This window comes from Arachis hypogaea, chromosome 11 (assembly GCF_003086295.3).
Source record: "Arachis hypogaea cultivar Tifrunner chromosome 11, arahy.Tifrunner.gnm2.J5K5, whole genome shotgun sequence".
NCBI classification, from domain to species: domain Eukaryota; kingdom Viridiplantae; phylum Streptophyta; class Magnoliopsida; order Fabales; family Fabaceae; genus Arachis; species Arachis hypogaea.
The window spans coordinates 125289327-125308538 of NC_092046.1; the positions used below are offsets into that span (position 1 = coordinate 125289327).

The following is a 19212-nucleotide window of genomic DNA, read 5'->3' on the forward strand; positions in this document are numbered from 1 at the left end:
TCCTAAATCACATAAAGCCTTTTCCACTGTTATTTCTCCTATAATACAAGGAATTTGGAAGCTCCCAGGATCTTTCAATTTCTGGGGTAATTTATGCTGGATGATGGCACTACATTCTTCAGTCAGTATCACAGTATCGTTGTTCTTCCAACTTCTCTTCTTGGTCATCAACTCCTTCAAGAACTTGGCATAGAGCGGCATTTGCTCTATTGTTTCAGCAAAGGGTATGTTAATCTGTAATTTCTTGAAGATTTCTAAAAATCTGGAGAACTGGATGTCATCCCCCTTCTTCTTCAGTTGTTGAGGATATGGGACTTTCGGAACATATGGCTTCAGCTCTCATTCCTTTTGATGTGAGTTGGAGGTGGGGACTTGAACTTCATCTTGTTTCTCCTTCTTTCCAACTGAATCTTTCTCTTGTGGTTGCTTGGAAGTCTCATTCAATTCCTTTCCACTTCTGAGGGTGATAGCTTGACACTCCTCCCTTGGCCTTGACTCAATGTTGCTGCAAAGGTCATGGCCAGCAGCTTGCTGGAATAGGTAGCCAATTTGTATCTCAAGTTTCTTGATGGCAGCATCTTGATTTTGCAGGTTCGATCGCACTTCCACTTGGAACATCTTACTATCTTGGATTTCCTTGCATATGCCTTCAAGTAGGGTCTCAATCCTGGAGAGTCTATCTTCAGATGATGGTGAGTTGAGATTGGAGGGGTGAGAAGGGCCATTTTGACTTTGGTATGGATGTTGAGGTGTGTTGTTAGGTGGGTGCTGATATGATCTCTGTGTGGAATGTTGGTGAGTTGCATTGTTGCTGGGGTTGTGGCGTCTCTGATCTTGGCCTTGATCTTGTTGATTTTCCCACCTAAAGTTTGGGTGGTTCCTCCAACCAGGATTATATGTTTTGGAGTATGGGTCATGGTGCTGCTTGGGTGAAGTTCCAATGTAGTTGGCTTGTTTCTGATCACCCTCTGCCTCTTCATTCACTCCTTCTTGAGTTACTGCTGAAGTGGTGATTGCTGCTACTTGATTCCTCTCTATCTTCTTGGTGAGGTCAGCTAATTGCTTGGTAATCATCTTGTTTTGAGCTAGCAGTGCATCCATGTTATTCAGCTCCATCACTCCTCTAGTGTTGCCTCTTTCAGAAGCATAGAAATAGTCATTCTCAGCTACAGTCTCAATGACATCTATGGCTTCTTCAATGGTCTTCTTCTTGTTCAGAGATCCCCCGGATGAGTGGTCTACTGCCTTCTTTGATTCATATGAAAGACCTTTATAGAAAATGTGCAACTGCACCCATTCATTAAACATATCTGGCGGGCATCTTCTTGTCAGGTCCTTAAACCTTTCCTATGCTTCATATAGAGTCTCACCATCTTGCTGCCTAAAGGTTTGTACCTCAGCTCTCAACCTGTTGATCCGTTGAGGAGGATAGAATCTTGCCAAGAATTTATTCACCACATCTTCGCAGGTTGCTAAACTCTCCTTTGGAAAGGATTCCAGCCATTTAGATGTTTTGTCCTTGAGTGAGAAAGGGAACAGAAGTAGTCTATAAGTGTCAGGATGAACACCATTAAACTTCACTGTATCGCATATCCTCAGGAAGGTGGTTAGATATTGATTGGGGTCTTCTTGGACACATCCTCCGAATGAACAATTGTTCTGAACAAGGGTGATGAGTTGTGGCTTTACTTCAAAGTTGTTGGCATGTATGGTTGGCCTTTGGATGCTACTCCCACAGTTTCCTGGGTTTGGGTTGATGTAAGAACCCAGAACTCTTCTCTCTTGCCCAGCCTGATGCGCTGGACCTTCTCTGCCATGGTTGTGAGCCTCTTCTTCATGATGGTTCTCTATATTCTCATCCATATCTGGTTCAAAGTACTCTTTCTCTTCCTCAGCACCAACTACTCTCTTTCCTCTTGCTTCCCTCCTTAATCTAAGGAAGGTCCTCTCAGGTTTAGAATCAAAAGAAGTTAAAGCCCCGCTTCTTCTACCTGTCATATAACCAACAAGAAAAAAGCAAGAAAGATAGATGCAGACAATAATTTCTACAGAAATGCTGTTAGTGTGAGTGATGCAATATATCAAACAGTTAGTGGGTTAGTGACTGAATTGAAAACAACTAAGAAATGGGTAGGGGAAAGGGAAAGAAATAGCCAAACAAAAAGTAAATTACTCAAATGAACTTAAATCAAACAAAATAAAAATAAATGCTCAATCTAGTTATCCACCAATTTAATCATTGTTGATTCAAAATCAATCCCCGGCAACGGCGCCATAAACTTGATGCACAAAAACTTGTCCTTTAACAAATCTCCCTCGGCAAGTATACCGAATTGTCGTCAAGTAAAAACTCACAATAGAGTGAGGTCAAATCCCACAGGGATTGATTGTTCAAGTAACTTTAATTGGAAGAATGTTCTAGTTGAGCTAAGTAGAAATTTGGTTGAGAATTGCAGGAAATTAAATGGCGGGAAAGTAAATTGTAGAAAATAAATTATGGAAGGTAAATAGTAGAAAGTAAAGAGAATGGGTAAGATCAGAAATGGGGAGTTCATTGGGCTTAGGAGATGTTGCATTCTCCGGATCAAGTTCATTTTCATCTCTTCCTCAATCAATGCATTCATTGATCTCCTTGGCAATCTTAAGTGATTGAATTCCAATTTCTTGGTAATTCAATCTCTCAAATCAGATCAATAGCCAATTACTTGGTCTAATTGCTCATGAGAAGAGATGAAGTGTGGTCACTGATTATACCACATGTATTTCCAAATCAAAGTATTGGGAGAATTATATGTCACCATATCCGCCCAAACCCCAATTTGGTCCAACATGAGAAAGCATTTCTAGCATGATCTCTTCATCCCTTTTCCAAGGTTCAGAAGAGATCCAAGTATGAATAGCTTCTTTTCCAAGATAACTACTCAATTGGATGAAGATTGAAAGCTTTCTAGTAAAATCAAGAGAAAAGAGAGAAGAAGGATAATGAAAACTATTATTGATCCATCAAATTACAACAGAGCTCCCTAACCCAATGAAAGGGGTTTAGTTGTTCATAGCTCTGGGAATGAAAAGCATAGATGGAGAGTACATTCTGAGAATTAAACTAAAAGTTGCAGAAAAAGTAAAATACAGAGAGTAATTCTAATAATGCCAAAAGCTTTTTTTTTCTAGTTCAAAGCTCTCCCTATTTATACTATTCTTCTGATCTTCTAGTTAGCTCTTCAAGTCTTGGATATGGGTCTTTGGATCTTGAGTTGAAGCAGTTATCTTCTTCAGTGGGCTCAGCTTTACTTGCAGAGAAAGTGTGAAGTAGGCAGGGATTCTAGCTTAGGACGTTAGTGGCGTTAACGTTAAGTGAAAGTGTGGGTTCGAGAACGTTAGTGACAATCACCTTTTTCACTAACGTTCCTAACCCAAGGATGCTCCACGTTAACTTCAACGTTAGTGGCATCAACGTGACCACTAACGTTTCCTCTTGGTCCTTCGCACACGTTATTGGGACTTACTTTTTCCAATAACGTTGAGAATCCTCCTTTCTCCCTACGTTAGAGTTCACGTTAGTGTGGCTAACGTGACCTTTAACGTAGGCTTGTCACATCTTCGAGAACGTTAGTGACGCTTACCTTTGTCACTAACGTTCCAAAATGCCCCTACTCCCCACGTTAGAGTTCACGTTAACTAGGTTAACGTGGCTTCTAACGTGGTATTGCTAGCCATCTCCAATGTTAGTGACAAAGGTGAGTGTCACTAACGTTGGCTCATCATCCCTTTTACTCACGTTAGCTTCCACGTTAATGTAGTTAACGTGGCTCATAGTGGCTCATCCCAACGTTAGTGACAAAGGTGAGTGTCACTAACGTTGGCAATTCTTTGCTCCCTCTATGTTAGAGTCCACGTTAACTGAACTAACGTGGCAACTAACGTGGCTCAAAGTGGCTTAGCTCAACGTTAATGAAAAAGGTGAGTGTCACTAATGTTGGTCATTCTTTTGTTTCCCCACGTTAGAGTCCACGTTAACTGAGTTAACGTGGCTCTTAACGTGGCCAATATGAGCTTGGTCCAACGTTAGTGACAAAGGTGAGTGTCACTAACGTTGGCTTCCTTTTCTTCTTCCACGTTAACTACCACGTTAATGTAGTTATCGTGGCAATTAACGTGGGCTATGATGGCTTTGAGGACGTTATTGGCGATTACTTTTCTCATTAACGTTGCAAGCTAGCTCCCCTTCCACGTTAGAGGTCACGTTAGTTAGACTAACGTGGCTGCTAACGTGGTTCTTCCTTGCTTCCTTTGTCCTGAAATCAAGCAATAAAGTGCATCAAGGTTCTAGTCCAAGTTATGAGACATGCATCATCCAATTTATCATTCAATTCATGCATAATTCTCATGAATTCATATAAAAATCACAATGTTAGCTTGAATCAAGATGTAAGTGAAATTCTATCCAAAACTTGCTTATTTCCTAAGAAAGTGCATGAAACTACCCTAAAACCATAAAGAAAAGGTCAGTGAAACTGGCCAAAATGCCCTGGCATCAATTATCTTAGTTGAATTTGTTGTTGAAAATTACCAGTGAGCTAAATTTGTTGAAGAATAGATTTGATTCTTAGTATTGATGGATTTGATTCTTACATAAGCAGTATTGATTTAGTATAATTAGTTGAATTTAGTTTTTAATTAGTTTGTTTATCATTAACTTATTGATTATTTTTCTGTGTTTTTTCCCTAGAATTTTGATACTTGATTGTTATTAATATGTTTGTAAAGACATGCTTTTGAATTTTTAATTTTAAGATGATTTTTTGTAATTTTATATTTATATTTAATTGTAATCAGGTCAACCGGTTGAATTAATGACCCAATGACCCAGTTGTATTACCGAGTTGATTACCGGTTTGATTCTAATAACTATGCCTCAACCCCCTCATTGGCCAGATCGAGTGGCGCCATGATGACAAAGCGTGTGAGGTAAAGCATCCCGCCCCACCCAACCATCCTTACTTCACGTTAACCACAACACGCCGACCACGAGTCCCAGGTGGAATCGTACCGGAGGATTTCATGAACTCCGAGGACTACCTCAATGGCGAGGACAAATTAAAGGGCACCAATAGGCTCCACTTTCTTCCCTCTTTGAGGTGGAAGTGGCTCGATTCCATGATTTCAACGTGCTTGGATGGCAATTCCACTATTCTCTGCCTCAACCAATGAGAAAGTGTGAACGGAGAAAAATAACTTTTCCTGAAGCTTAGAAATATCTAATTCGACGAATAACTTGAATGTGATGGATACCAAAGTAACAAGTCACATACTTTCTCGCTAACCTGCCCTTGTGCTTGATATGAAGATTTCGAGTTACAACTGATGCTCATAATTTGTTTGAAGAATTGCTCAAATCAAATTCAGCATGAATGTCTTGCTCAACTCTGCTTGCAAACGCCCTTTGGGTTAAATTATGAGAGTTTTAATCTCACTTTATTCCACATTGCCCCCAATATCAACACCGTTACCTCTCCAGTTGCAAGAGCTGTGCAGTGTTGTTACGAGCAATGTTGGTGGGTTAAATGAATTGGAGTTTAGTCTGAATAAGTATAGAGATTCTTTGACTTCATCTCTTGTAACTCAGGCTAATGATTCTTGTAAGCATGAGGCACATACTAGGAGATTGCTCAGGTTCTTCTTATGGTCTAGTAAGAATTTGAGTTGTAAGTTAGAAGATAAAGATTATAACTACGCTCTTCGAGTTTTCACAGAAAAGAAAGACTACACAGCGATGGATATCTTGTTTGGAGACCTGAAGAAGGAGGGTCGAGTTATGGATGCCGAGAATTTTGGTCTTGTAGTCGAGACTTTGGTCAAATTGGGGAAAGAAGATGAGGCATTGGGTTTTTTTAAGAATTTGGACAAGTACAAGTTCTCTATTGACGAATTCACAGTTACTGCAATCATTAATGCTCTCTGTTCTAGAGGGCATCCTAAGAGGGCTGAAGGGGTAGTTTGGCATCACAAAGACAAGATTGCAAGCACAATGCTTTGCATATACAGAAGTATCCTTTACAGGTGGTCTGTGCAGAGGAATGCGAAAGAAGCTAGGAGGATTATTCAAGAGATGAAATCAAATGGGGTTGCCCCATATTTAATTTGTTACAACACATTCCTTAGATGCCTTTGTGAGCGGAATCTTAGACGTAATTTTTCAAGGCTTGTGCTTGAAGCCTTAAATGAAATGATGGAGATGAAGTCTTACAAGGTTTTTCCAACCTCGATCAGTTACAACATCTTGCTCTCATGTTTAGGAAAGACCAGAAGGGTTAAAGAATCTTTTCAAATACCTAAAAAAATGAAACATTCTGGTTGTGCTTCAGATTGGGTCAGCTATTATCTTGTAGCAAAGGTGTTGTTTCTGACTGGCAGATTCGGCAAAGGAAAAGATATAGTGGATCAAATGATCGGAAATAGTTTGGTACCAAACCATAAGTTCTACTATAGTTTGATTGGTATTCTCTTTGGGGTTGAAAGGGTGAATCGTGCTCTTGAACTTTTTGAGAAAATGAAGAGAAGTTCACTGGGTGGTTACGGACCAGTGTATGATGTGCTCATTCCAAAGCTTTATAGAGGAGGGGATTTTGAGACGGGAAAAGAGCTATGGGATGAAGCCACATGCATGGGGATCTCTCTTCAGTGCTCAAGGGATGTTTTGGATCCTTCAATAACACAAGTTTTCAAACCTAAAAGGCCAGAAAAAATCAGCCTTAAGGACAGCACAATAACTAAGCCTCCAAATAAAGTAAAAAAACTTTCAAGTAAAATGAAGGTGATGAGAACAAAATTTGCTTCAATGAAGAAGAAAAAGAGAAGAAATAAATAAATAAATCTACAGCACCTATAATGGCTTGATTATCTATGTAGTTGTTCTCTGTTCCCTCTCTTCCATAGTATAAAGGCTTGCTTATCTTGGATTAGCATTCTACTCCTGCATGTTGTTCTAGTTAATTGTTAACTGTATGCTATCTCTAGCCTTGGACATATTCTGCATTTTTTATACCAGATTCTGGGAAATTATGTAATTTCATTTCCTGACATGAATTACCTTGGCCAATCAATGACATAGTTTACTTTGTATTATCTTCAAATTTTTCTTCAAATCACCGTAGAATATGTGCTTGGATCTTTGGGTTAAATTCTATACATTGCTACTCTTCTGTATAGAATTTAAGCTTTTAAGTAAGTTTATTGAATTTAGTTTTAGTAGTAATAACTATCGGTATGAGTTTGAATAAGTAGTGGCGATGAATAAGACTTTTAATTGTGTGATTTTATACTCGAGATCATTAGATTTTTTAGTACTAAACTCTGAATTATCCACACATTGAATCGAGGGTAAATTTTGCTAAAGAGACAATACTTTGTAATAGTTGAGATGGTGAGCATGGCTCGGAGTAGATTTGCTTGGAACGACAAAGATAAAATGATTGTAGTGGAGCAACAAATTTTCAATAAATAGAAAGAGTGTAAATTCTAAGCAACTTTCTTAATACAAGTTTATCTAAGCTTTTTAATATTTATTGCTTAATTATATTTCTTTTAATTTCATTCCCATCCTAATTTTAATGGCCTCTACAATAAACCATTTTCACATGTTGAAGAGTTGGGAATAACATTTGGTAGAGATAGGGCTCAAGGAGGCAATGCAGAAAATATAGCTCAAATAGTTGCTATTATGGAGGCTGAGCACGAAGCAAACTTGAGTGATCGACAAATGAGTGAAAACACCCAAGTAAATTTGGAAGAGATAGAAATTGAATATGAAGCTGATTCTCAAGTACGTAAGTAATTGACTTAAACGTGTTTCGACGAGTGCAAGCTCAAAAGTCAAAGATGACCAGGTTTTTGTCATGTGTTGTCCTGTGTCGACAAGAACCAATAGAGAGAAGTAAGACAGGATGTAGAAGGACTATGGCGATTCAAGGGTAAGAAATGTGTGCCAGAATTCGATAATCTGCGATAGAAAATATTAAGGGAGGCACATCATGGAAGATTTTCGATCCACCCAGGTATCACTAAGATGTACTAGGATTTGAGCCAGATGTTCTGGTGGCCCTGAATGAAGAGAGACATAGCTACCTTTGTTTCTAAGTGTCTCACACGTCAAAAGGTGAAGATTGAGCCACAGAAACCATCAGGAACTCTTTAGCCTCTAGAAGTGCCACAGTGAAAATGGGAGGTGATTACGATGGACTTTGTTTCAGGACTGCCAAGAACTACATCCGGCAATGACGCTATCTAGGTAATTATGGATAGATTGACCAAGTCTGCTCACTTTTTACCAATCCGAATGGACTATTCAATGGAAAGGCTCGCAGAACTTTATATTCGGGAAATAGTTAGGTTGCACGGGGTACCATCCAGTATTGTGTTAGATAAGGACTCGAGATTCACTTTACGATTTTAGGGAGCTTTTCAGAAAGCATTCAGAACGCGTCTACACATGAGTAAAACTTATCATCCTCAGACAGACGGCCAGTTGGAAAGGACTATTCTGGAAGATATTTTACGAGCATGTGCACTAGACTAGAAAGAAAGTTGGAAAAGATACTTGCCGCTTGTAGAATTTGCCTACAACAACAGTTTCCATGCAAGTATCGGGATGGCACCATACGAAGCACTCTACGGTCACAAATGTCAATCCCTACTATGCTGGTATGAAGGAAAAGATTCTAGTATGCTGGAACCAGAGTTATTTCAGGAGACAACTGAGAAAATCAAGAGAATTTGTGAGAGGATTCTGGCGGCTCAGAGCCGACAGAAGAGCTATGTCGATAGGAGAAGGAAACTTTTAGAGTTTAATGAAGGTGATTATGTTTTTCTTAAAGTAACACCAACCACCGGAGTGGGTCGTAGTCTCAAGACCAAGAAGCTAAGCCCTAGGTTTATAGGTCCTTTTAAGATTTAAAAAAGAGTGGGATCAGTAGCCTACCAAATAGCTCTTCTCCCTTATCTATCCAATCTTCATGATGTATTCCACGTTTTCCAGCTTAGAAAATATAATCCTGAAGAAAGTCATGTCCTAGAACCTGAAACAGTACAGTTACGGGATGACTTGACGTTTCAAGTACCACCCGTGCAAATAGTCGACCGGAGTATCAAACAGCTGAGAGGCAAGGAGGTTCCGTTAGTAAAAGTTGTTTGGGGACGAGATGGCATGGAAGAACACACCTAGGAATTAGGGAGAACAATGAAGAAGGATTACCCATAGTTATTCTCAGGTGACTAAATTTTGAGGACAAATTTTTCTTTAAGGAGGGTAGAATGTAAGAACCAGATTTTCAGTAAACAGACTTTTCTAGTTGAAAAAAAATTAAAAATTAAAAAGAAAAAGAGAGTTACAAGGTCAAACTTGGCTTTATGAGGATAATTAATCTCTCTAAGTCAAATTTGACTAATGGATATTAAATACTATCTTACAATTGATTTAGTTACTACACCAAAAACTTTTGAGCCGCAAAAACGCTTTTAGTAACGATTGTGCGTGCACCAAAAAAATTCTAGTAACCGAAAACCTCATAACCAGTGGTAAAAGTAATTTCGATTCAAGTAAATGTGTCTCTAGATTCATATTAGTTATCCCTTCAGGATTTACCTCTTAAGAATAACTATTAGCCATTAATTGTTTTACCGTCCGGTAAAAGTTATCCGAACCGAATTTCTGCCTAGTATTCCGCAAACGACTCCTAGAGGCCCCGAATCCTCTTGCTTGCTACCTAATTAACTCCACCCCCTGTCTTAGCCTCTGATTCGAGATTATCTCAGCCTCTCACCCCTCTCTGCTGTGTTTTTAACCACGAGTAATTAACCTCGGTTAACTAAGGATAAATACGTCATTATGACGCTGACTGTGTTTCTTCGAAATCACGCTCCTTTTCTCTTACTATCAGCCCATTCCTCTCTAATTTTTCCATTTCTCTTTTACCACATTTAATTAGGTTAGATTCAGATTTTATTTAAGACAATTACCAAGCAAGAATTTAATAACATTTTACCATAAAGAGAAAGATAAAAACCGTGTGTGAGAGAGGAGAAATAGAGAAAATTTTGCACATACTACCTATGTTTTCAGCCCCTTATCTCACTATTCATACACTATTATTCAAGTGTTCTTCAATGACTCAAACCATACAAGCAAAAACTCTTGCCTGTTTTCGCCAATCCTTGCGTTTATACCGAATTTTGGCTAGGTAAGCTCTTGTTCTTTCTCCTTTCCTTTTTCTTTTTAAAAATAGTAGCCATGATGAATTCTTATTCTCTTCCATGTATAGAGAAATCCTCTTGAAGCACTCATGGAGCACGCCTAAGGAGTTAAGGAGTTTCGAGCCCACAGTGGTTGAATTTGGACGTTTTGCGACACATTAGGCCAAAAATGAAACTCACCACCACCAGCTGTTTCTGCCCTTGCATGCACGTTTTCTAGTGTGAGAAAGGTTTACTAACTCAATTACATAAAAGGTAAGGGTTAGGATTAGTTAGAGTATGGTTTTACTTATTTTCGGTGCTTATATGAGCCAATTTGTGGTGAATTTGTGCTTGTTTTGAATTTTTGAAAATTTTGTGAGTTACCACTATTTTAGCTTGCTAAACATGTGTAATATACTCTTATATTCCCTCTGGATTTTGTGTGAAAATAGCTGAAAACATGGAAGCACTTGGGATTTAAGTTTCAAGCTTTAAACGTCACAAAAAGTGAAGAAAAATATAAAAATTGCACCTCTGAAATTTTTAGTCACTACGAGCATGAAAATTATGACAGAAAAGAGTTAAAAAATAGTTAAAAAATAGATTTAATCCTATGGAACAAAGGTGTAAAAGTAAAAAGGGTGTTATGGTCATTTTTGGATAAAAAGAGAGTTAAAAATGTAATTTCAATAAAAAATAAGTAAAATTCTAAATTTAGTGTTATTAGGAGTAAAATAGTAATTATATAAATTAGTTGGGTCAAGATTATAATTACAATAAAATTTCGGGCATAATTAAAAGCTCTAGTGTAAAAATCAAAAGTAAAATGGTAAAATTAAACGATGACTAGAATAAGTAAATAAATTAATAAAGGGATAAATTGATTTTAGGTTCCTTATGGTGAAAATTGGCATTTAATAAAAATATTAGAAATAATTTTAATCACAGGCAACTATTAGGATTAATCTAGTAAAATTTTGACGCTAAATAAGGTTAAACGGTAAAACTAGAGTACTTAGGGGCATATTAGTAATTTCAGGTATAAAGTCAAATTAAAAATGAATAATTAACTTAATGAAGGAGAAAATGTATATTAAAAAAAATATGAAGATACAATGATAAAATAATAACATTAGGGTGGAAGCGTGATTAAAAACCTAATAAAAACGGTAAATAGAAAAGTTAAATAAAAGGGACAAAATGGTAAAATATGACAAAGCTGAGATATTTTAAAAAAGAGTCTGGCACAAGTTTTTATAAAAGAAGGAAGGAGAAGTCCCTTAGAAATAAATTCTGTTGAGATGTGTCGTAGAAGAAGAAATTGTAAACTCCAAGGTGCTAAGAAGTACCTAGCACAGCGGATTTTCATCCCGCCTGGCCAAAGACTATATGAGCGTGAGGATGCCCGCCATATGGACTATTACTTACTGGGAGCACCTTGTATTTTTTGACCATTCTTTATTAGTGCCGCGATTGTATTTCGGGCACCGGTTCGCGACCGACCCAGTAGAGTAGCCATATCCGGACTTGGGACGGGTAACGTCGGGCTGCGGGTAGCCAACCGACGCATGAACTCATAACCTGCGTAGGACCAGACTGCATCATACTTGGTTGCTGCATTTCCTTGTTTGTGTCTGCTTACTTGTATATGTGACTGTTATATTGTTATATACTTGTGATTGCATCTGTTTGTATGATTGATTACTATTGTGACCTTATAAACGATTAGACTTAGGCTGCGGACCCCCTTAGGTTTTTCGTATAGTACCCTACTGGGAACCTTAGGTTCTCACCACCTTTTTTCCATGTTCGCAGATGGGGACCGGCGTGATCTTCTTTGAGTACCCAACGTACGGCAGCTACGTGGACCTCGCGATAGAGAGCGCGGTATTTTGGGGTAGTCCGCATACACACACCTATTATCTTCCCGACCATCCTTTCTCTCACCCTCTGCTCAGCTAGGAGTTTGACCTTAGCATGCCTTATGATACATTGTTATTCGAGCTTCACCCCGGCAGAGGCCAGTATCCTTTTTCGCCTTACCCTATGAACATGGCAGAGCCAATACTGGAGTCTCTGATCATTGACATACACGAGTATCCACCATGGTTCAACCCCGAAGAGGATCAAGTGGTTCCTGATGTACCTATACCCGACACCTCACCACCATCCCCTATAGCCGAGCTAGGATTCGATGGGCCAGGGATTCTTTTCTGTACCTTCAACTGAGTTTAGCTCAGAGGCATGAATTGATCAGATGATGGCGGATCTGTACTTTAGCTCTTTTGAGACTGGGAAAGAGGACTCCACAGGCAGCAACATCATAGGCATGTCATAGTGATTCCTCCACTTCAGCATATTGTGACAGCAAATTTTTAGATATCCAGTATCAGCAGTAGCAGTAGCAGTAGCAGTAGCAGTAGCAACAGTAGCAGTAGCAGTAGCAGTAGCAGTAGCAGTAGCAGTAGCAGTAGCAGTAGCAATAGCAGTAGTAGTAGCAGTAGTAGTAGTAGTCCTCGCTCTTGATATTCCTTTTAGAGGGTTTGTCCCGCATATCACTAGGAAGATCCGAATCTTTACAAAAGGCTTTATAAAGCTTTCATCTCAATTCATATTTAGTCGCGAGCAATCTACGTTTGTGATCTCGTATATTTCGCTTCTCCGACACGAATCTTTTACTCAGAATCTCCCTCATCTTTTTACAAAAAGCCCACTTATTATTACCCAATTCATTAGAAGCTGCTCATCTGGTCCTTACTTTCCCCTACCTTCCGTAGGCATGTTCGGGGAGTAGTCTGATTGCTAATCTCGATGAAAGAGCAGGTAACTACATAGCTAGCTCGTTTTATTTATTTAATAAAGTAGATCGGGTCCCAATATAGGTGGCTCTTGTGAGCCAGGGATGTAAGCATTAAAATAAAGTATGTAATTAAGTATGAACTTGGGTTTTGTGATGAATTAAGCCTGCGAGCGTTTCACGTATGATATGATTATGCTATGCTATGCTTCTTCCATTTCCTATATTAACTGCTTAATTTACAATTATTCTAATATGCGCGACTAGATATGCGATTCTCGACTTGTGCTACAGGCTCATATGTATACACTTAATATATGGTCTAAAGTATCTAAAGTCAGCTAAATAATAGCGCATGGTTGCTAGCCTTGGTCATGAGGGGCTAGAAGTTGGATTGTTACATACACTCGTCAAAATTCGATATAAAATCTACAGGCAAAGCAGAAAGCCATATCAAGGCAACACCGTCCAAAAAAAGTAGGAAATGAACGATAAAGTATTGGATCAATTGCACCATCCAATAACATCATGGAGAAAAATATGGTAACGTGGATGTTGGGATCGCCGAGTTCGTCATAGGTATTTAGGGTCGTCAACAAAGTAAAATTTTTGGACATCTGGAAGTTCATGACTTCCTTTGAAAAAGGATTTATCCTCTTTGTCGCTTTTGCTGGAGTGACTTTCACCACGATATTGGCCTTTAAGGTATGGTCGTCACGGTTGTTGCCGTTATCAACATTCTTCTAGTCCTTTTCATCACTCTGACCATTTTATTTTTGGTTCAATAGCTCGGTTACTCTCTAGACCTCGGCCCATAATGACTCGTTTATAGCTAACAGTTCGGTCTAAGTGGAAGGAGGAAGAGGTAAATTATGCTCTTCTACCATCGATTAAAACCAGCAAAAGAAGGGGTAAAGGCGAGCAAAAGATGTGATGGTGGGGTTAGATTAAACTCGGCCCCGTAGTAGATGCCAAATAATCTGGTGTGGTGAGCCCTGTAGATGTGTAACTCGTACTGTCTAAGATTGAACTCATTTTCGCATGAGACAAAAGAGGTATACATTAGCTCCAAGAGAACTAGCAACGGTAGGTATCTGCAAAGACACTCCGACGCTCAAGTAAGAGTGAGAGGTGAATACAATGTGTATTTAGATTGAATAATATACCTTTTGTCCTTTAGAATTTCCTCTCTTATAGATGATTTTCATATGAAGTGTGTGACTTTGGTAACTATATTGCGTATTGCCATTTTGAACAGCTTTTTACTTTGTTCCACTATTATGTATCTTATTTATAGGACGTTAGGGACCGAGTTATAAAAAACAGATCAGGTTGTGTATTGTTTAATGAGACAGTAGTTTAGCATTGTATTATGGGCTTGTTTGGGTGAGCTTCTAAGAAAAGATATTTTTTCGAGTTATCTTTTTTTTAAAAATCTTATGAAAAAGTAAAAGTAATTTTATGTTTGGGCATTTCATACAAAAAGATCTTTTTATTTATTAATTATGTTTGGATATAATAATATAAAAGTACTTTTTTGTTTATGTATTACATGAAAAACATCTTTTTTTAAGAAAAAAGATCTTTTAAAAAAGATGTAAATTACAGCTTCTCAAAAAAGATATTTTTTTTTATTTTTCTAGTACTTTTACTTTTACTATTAGAAATTTTTCAAACACTAAAAAATTAAAAAAAAGATCTTTTTTCATTGAAAAAAATCTTTTTTTTATCAAAATAATGACACCCAAACAAACATATGAAGACAACTTATATGGGATGATAAACTTGTTTTGGGTCCAATTGAAACGGAATATTAAGATCGAAAAATCTTCATAATTTGATCTGATTTTACAACATTACACGTCTCAATCACTCAATTCTTAGCCTATGATTTTCCATTTAATCATGGCATAACCATCTGCAGGATCAGATTGGTAAGTAAAATTAATATAGAATATAATATAATATATACACTACAACAAAAACGGAGGATAGCGGCAATAAATTGGTAGCCGTTTATTATATCACCGCAAATTAACAAAATAGAGGCGGTTATGCTAGTGGTCTGGGCTTCTGCTACAAAAGGCACCAACACCAATTCCCGCAATCAAATCATGAAGAGAGCTAGCGGCCCTAAGTGCCCCCGTGGCCGTCACTCACTCACTCTAACCCTAGGTTCTCTTCGACCACCAACGCAAAACCAACATCGATCATCACCCTCGGCGTCTCCATCAGAACCCCAGAACCACCACTTTCATCATCATCTTCTTCTTCCCTTCTTTCTTTTTCTTCTTCTTCCACCTTCGCCGAACAACCACCGCGAAAACCCTTTCTCTCTTTCTCTTCCCCAGTCTCTTGCCTTCTCTGTCTCGCCGCCGGGGGCTACCATCCTGTACCGTCGCGACCATCTTCTTCCCCTCCTTACAACCTCACATTGTGGCTCTCTAGATGGCCCTTGCCTCCCTCATTCCCAGTCACAGAATCAGAACAGAGCCACTCTAGTTCCAGTGAGTTCAAACGCAGCAGCGACTGGTCACTGCCACTACATCCCTCTCTCCTTTGTTCTTGCTCTGTTCTTTGACTCAGGTTCTCAAATCATCTTTTTTTCTCTGTTTTAGTTAATTTAGTATTAGTTATATGTTGATTCTAGTGTTAATTTGATTTGGTTAGGATTATTTGCTGCTATTAGTTGAGTTTAGGTTAGAATTAGGATTTATTAGAATTAGTGTTAGTTTATACACAGTTAAACATGTTGTTAATAGCTTCTTGAGTTTGAATTTCTGTTTGTTTGGATTAATTGACTGATACTCTGTTGAGCCACTGCGAAATACTGCTGATTTTTCATGTCATTGGTGCTGAATTTTGAATTGGTGTTGCAAAGAATGTTTGTTAATACTATTTTGTGTTGTTTATGCTTTTGCATGCCAAGTGTTCGACAATATGCCAAGTGTTTTAAATATGTTTTAAAAGTCCCAAGATACAACTTCTGCCACTTTTTGTTAGTATCTCTCTTGACTTTATAACTGTTCAGTTGGTTATTAGGGATTGTTATTAGGCCACGTTGATGGCCCTTAGTCTACTATTTTACATATTACAGGACATGTGAAAACACTTTCGCAAGCTGTTGTGTAATATATTTCTAATTGGCACATCGATTGAATTGAATTCTTATAAACACTATCTCAAACTTTACATTTTTTGGTGCTACTATCTGTATTCAGTAATTTGTTTGAGCTTTATTATAGAGTAAATAGATGTATAATCCAATCCGCAGGAGCCAGATGCCACCCTTAGGAACAGAGGATTAGGCCGCCTTGCTTCTTGCTTTGTGAACTCCTTGGCAACATTGAATTACCATGCATGGGGTTTTGGTCTAAGATACAAGTATGGTTTGTTCAAACGACTTATAAGGAAGGATGGTCAAGAGGAAGTTGCTGAAAGCTGGCTCGAAGTATTTACATATATGCATCAATTTGCAGGTGATCCATTTATCATATTTGTGTAAGAAAAATGCATTCACAGTTCTTGAGTTCTTGTAATGGGAGTGTAGTTATTCTTTTACACTATGGGCAGTAAGGTGAGACAAGCTAAATATTTGTATTTATCCATTTATCATATTTGAGTAATGAATGTGGAGTGAATTATAAATAGCTAGATTGGTGTATTTTCTATATAGTTTTCTCTTAATCATTGGAATGATGATGGCATGAGATGCTTTTCTAGGATGTTTTCAGTGAGGACCAAAACTTTTGATGTCCATGTTATCCTTTTGCTATTTTGCTGAGGACATAATAAGTACAAGTTGTGTTCTATTTTTATTGAGTGATACAAATTGGATTAAAGATTGATACATTTTCAATTATCGTAGTCTATAAGTGAAAACCTTTGGGTTTTTTACAGCAGAAAATAAGCCCCTGAGCAGGAGTTAAATATTTAGCTATAATAGTCTCATCTTTCTTGAAGGACATTATGTTGAACAACTTAAATGTAATAGATTCATTGAAGAATGTTATAATAGGATGTTTCCTTTGGCAATATCGAAGATCACATTATGTAGCCTTTGAATATATGAAGCTACTGCATTTCTCATGTTAATCGCTTAATTAATGCAGATCGCGGGCACTATTCTGTGGAAACTGTTACAATTCTGGTGGCCTTGAAAGTTCGCTACAGGGATAGAATTACACTTACCTGGGGAAATCATGAGAGCCATCAAATTACTTAAGTGTATGAATATTTCATTGCATTTTATGTTTCTCACACAACACACTCTGTTATCCATTGTAATTTTTGTGACTGTGTAAAGGTGCATCATATTTAAGGAGAGGTCATAGTATATATTTTGCTTGAAGTTTGTGGTAGATCATGTAGCCTCTATCATTGGCTTAGGCCTTAGGATCAGTAACCTAGTTTTATGTGGGTTTTGAAATTATTCTTCTAATCTTGAATCTTCTCTCTCTTTCTTTCTTTGTCTTTCTCATAATTCTCGTTGGCTGTTTTATTTAGCATTAGGCATTTGTGATGATATTACTATGCAAATTGCAAACATACATAATTGTTGTTATAGATCCCCCTTTAACTCTGGTTAATGTTTTAGTTTCTTCCATTTCTTTATAGAAAGTGTTATAAAAGTATGGGAGAGTATATATAATGCATGTGTGATGCATTTAATTGAGTAACTAAGCATGCTTCACATGGCTTATGCTTGCGGTTTACCTCATTAGTTGATTGATCAAAATGTATAAGGGAAAAGAACAAATAATCTTCGGCTAACTAAACAATTTTATTTTGAAAAATTGTTTATTTATTGATTTACCATTACCTTTGTCATTGGCTTTCTCCTTTCAGTATACCTTATGCTAATAAAGATTAAAAGAATAAGATTATAAATGAATAAGATTTATATAAAAATTACGATTTGTATAAATATTATAGGAATAATATTATTGTGCATTCAATTTTATACTAAAGTCAATTTCGTGCCGCTAATTTGGACTTTCTCATAATTCAATTTTTATTTTATCTTTTTTTTATCTTATAACTAATAATTTCCCCTAATATTTTGCAGACTTTTCTCTTCAATGACTATAGGGACAATCAGGTCACTCTTTGAGGCAAATTTTTTCCTCACCGAATATGTAAGTGTCATGTTTATCATAATCTAGCAGCAAGTTTATAATTATATTTTTGTTTCCTACCAAAAATACTTCATTAACTAATTTTCATTGATTAGGATTTAAGATCAGTCACATTATGTTTGTAAATTCAGCCATCCAGATTTTGCTTTTATAAAGCAGAAAAACCAATGTATACATCAAGGAGAAACTTACCGCCATCGAATATTGACAATAGCAAGGTTAGTATAGAAAAAAAAAAACAATACTAACTTGGTAGTATTTTATAACTAAGTATCAAAAGTCATATATATCACTGACTTAAGTGTGTGTTTGATTGTTTAATTAGACTAAAACATTGTTATTTATCCTTATGCAGATTGTTTACTCAATAGTATCGCATAGATGAATTCCGTGGAAGGACAGAGACAAAATAGAATCCTAGGATTGGACTTATTTTGATTTGAAGCAAACATTTTTTTGAATATCATTATGCAATTCTTAGCAAGAGATTTATTATGTTGATATTTTTATCAAGATATTATTTTGTTTTCCAGTTAATTTTGTTATTTTTGCCACAAATTTTTATTCAATAGATGAAGAATAGATTTATAGCATTAAAAAATCCAAAAAAGGAAAAAAAATTATCTTTAAGATTAAACCAAAAAAATCAGTGTTTTTTACAAGAATTTTTTTAAAAAATTTGTATTGAAAATAGCGGCGGTTTTATAACCGCCGCAAATAGTCATAAATTAAAAAACGTAATAACATTGCGGCGGTTCGTAACCGCCAGTAAAAAATGGACTAAATCCTAATACTTGTATATCGCGGCGGTTTAAAACCGCCGCTAAATGGAGTGGCCACAAAATACAAATTCAGCGGCAGTTATACCAGCGGTTGCTGGAAACCGCCGCAAAACCTAATCCCGGCGCCCATAACCAGGACGGTCCACTAAAACGCTGGCCTTTGATTTTGCGACGGTTTAAAACCACCGCTAATTGGGAAAAAAAACCGCCGCTAAACAGCGCCTCTGTTGTAGTGATATGGTAAATCATAAAATTATTATATCTT

The 19212-nt window shown here is 37.2% G+C and overlaps 2 protein-coding genes, 1 long non-coding RNA gene and 1 other non-coding gene across 4 annotated transcripts; all 4 read left to right on the forward strand.

Annotated features, from left to right (window-relative positions):
* Positions 1-1303: 1303 nt before the first annotated feature.
* On the forward strand, positions 1304-1410 carry LOC112725593 (small nucleolar RNA R71). The gene has a single exon (XR_003164691.1). It is a non-coding gene; the product is annotated as a small nucleolar RNA R71 (small nucleolar RNA).
* A 3826-nt stretch (positions 1411-5236) lies between these two features.
* Positions 5237-6970, forward strand: LOC112721737 (pentatricopeptide repeat-containing protein At5g61370, mitochondrial-like). The gene has a single exon (XM_025772773.3). The coding sequence runs from the start codon at positions 5456-5458 to the stop codon at positions 6866-6868; it is 1413 nt and encodes a 470-aa protein (XP_025628558.1). The 5' UTR covers positions 5237-5455; the 3' UTR covers positions 6869-6970.
* A 1677-nt stretch (positions 6971-8647) lies between these two features.
* Positions 8648-9220, forward strand: LOC112721738 (uncharacterized). Its single transcript, XM_025772774.1, has 2 exons — positions 8648-8872; positions 9035-9220. Exons 1-2 carry the CDS (start codon positions 8648-8650, stop codon positions 9218-9220), a joined length of 411 nt encoding a protein of 136 aa, XP_025628559.1.
* A 5740-nt stretch (positions 9221-14960) lies between these two features.
* Positions 14961-18702, forward strand: LOC112722522 (uncharacterized). The gene is made up of 6 exons (XR_003162729.3): positions 14961-15613; positions 16302-16506; positions 17140-17254; positions 18096-18165; positions 18261-18383; positions 18521-18702. It is a non-coding gene; the product is annotated as an uncharacterized lncRNA (long non-coding RNA).
* Positions 18703-19212: the final 510 nt, after the last annotated feature.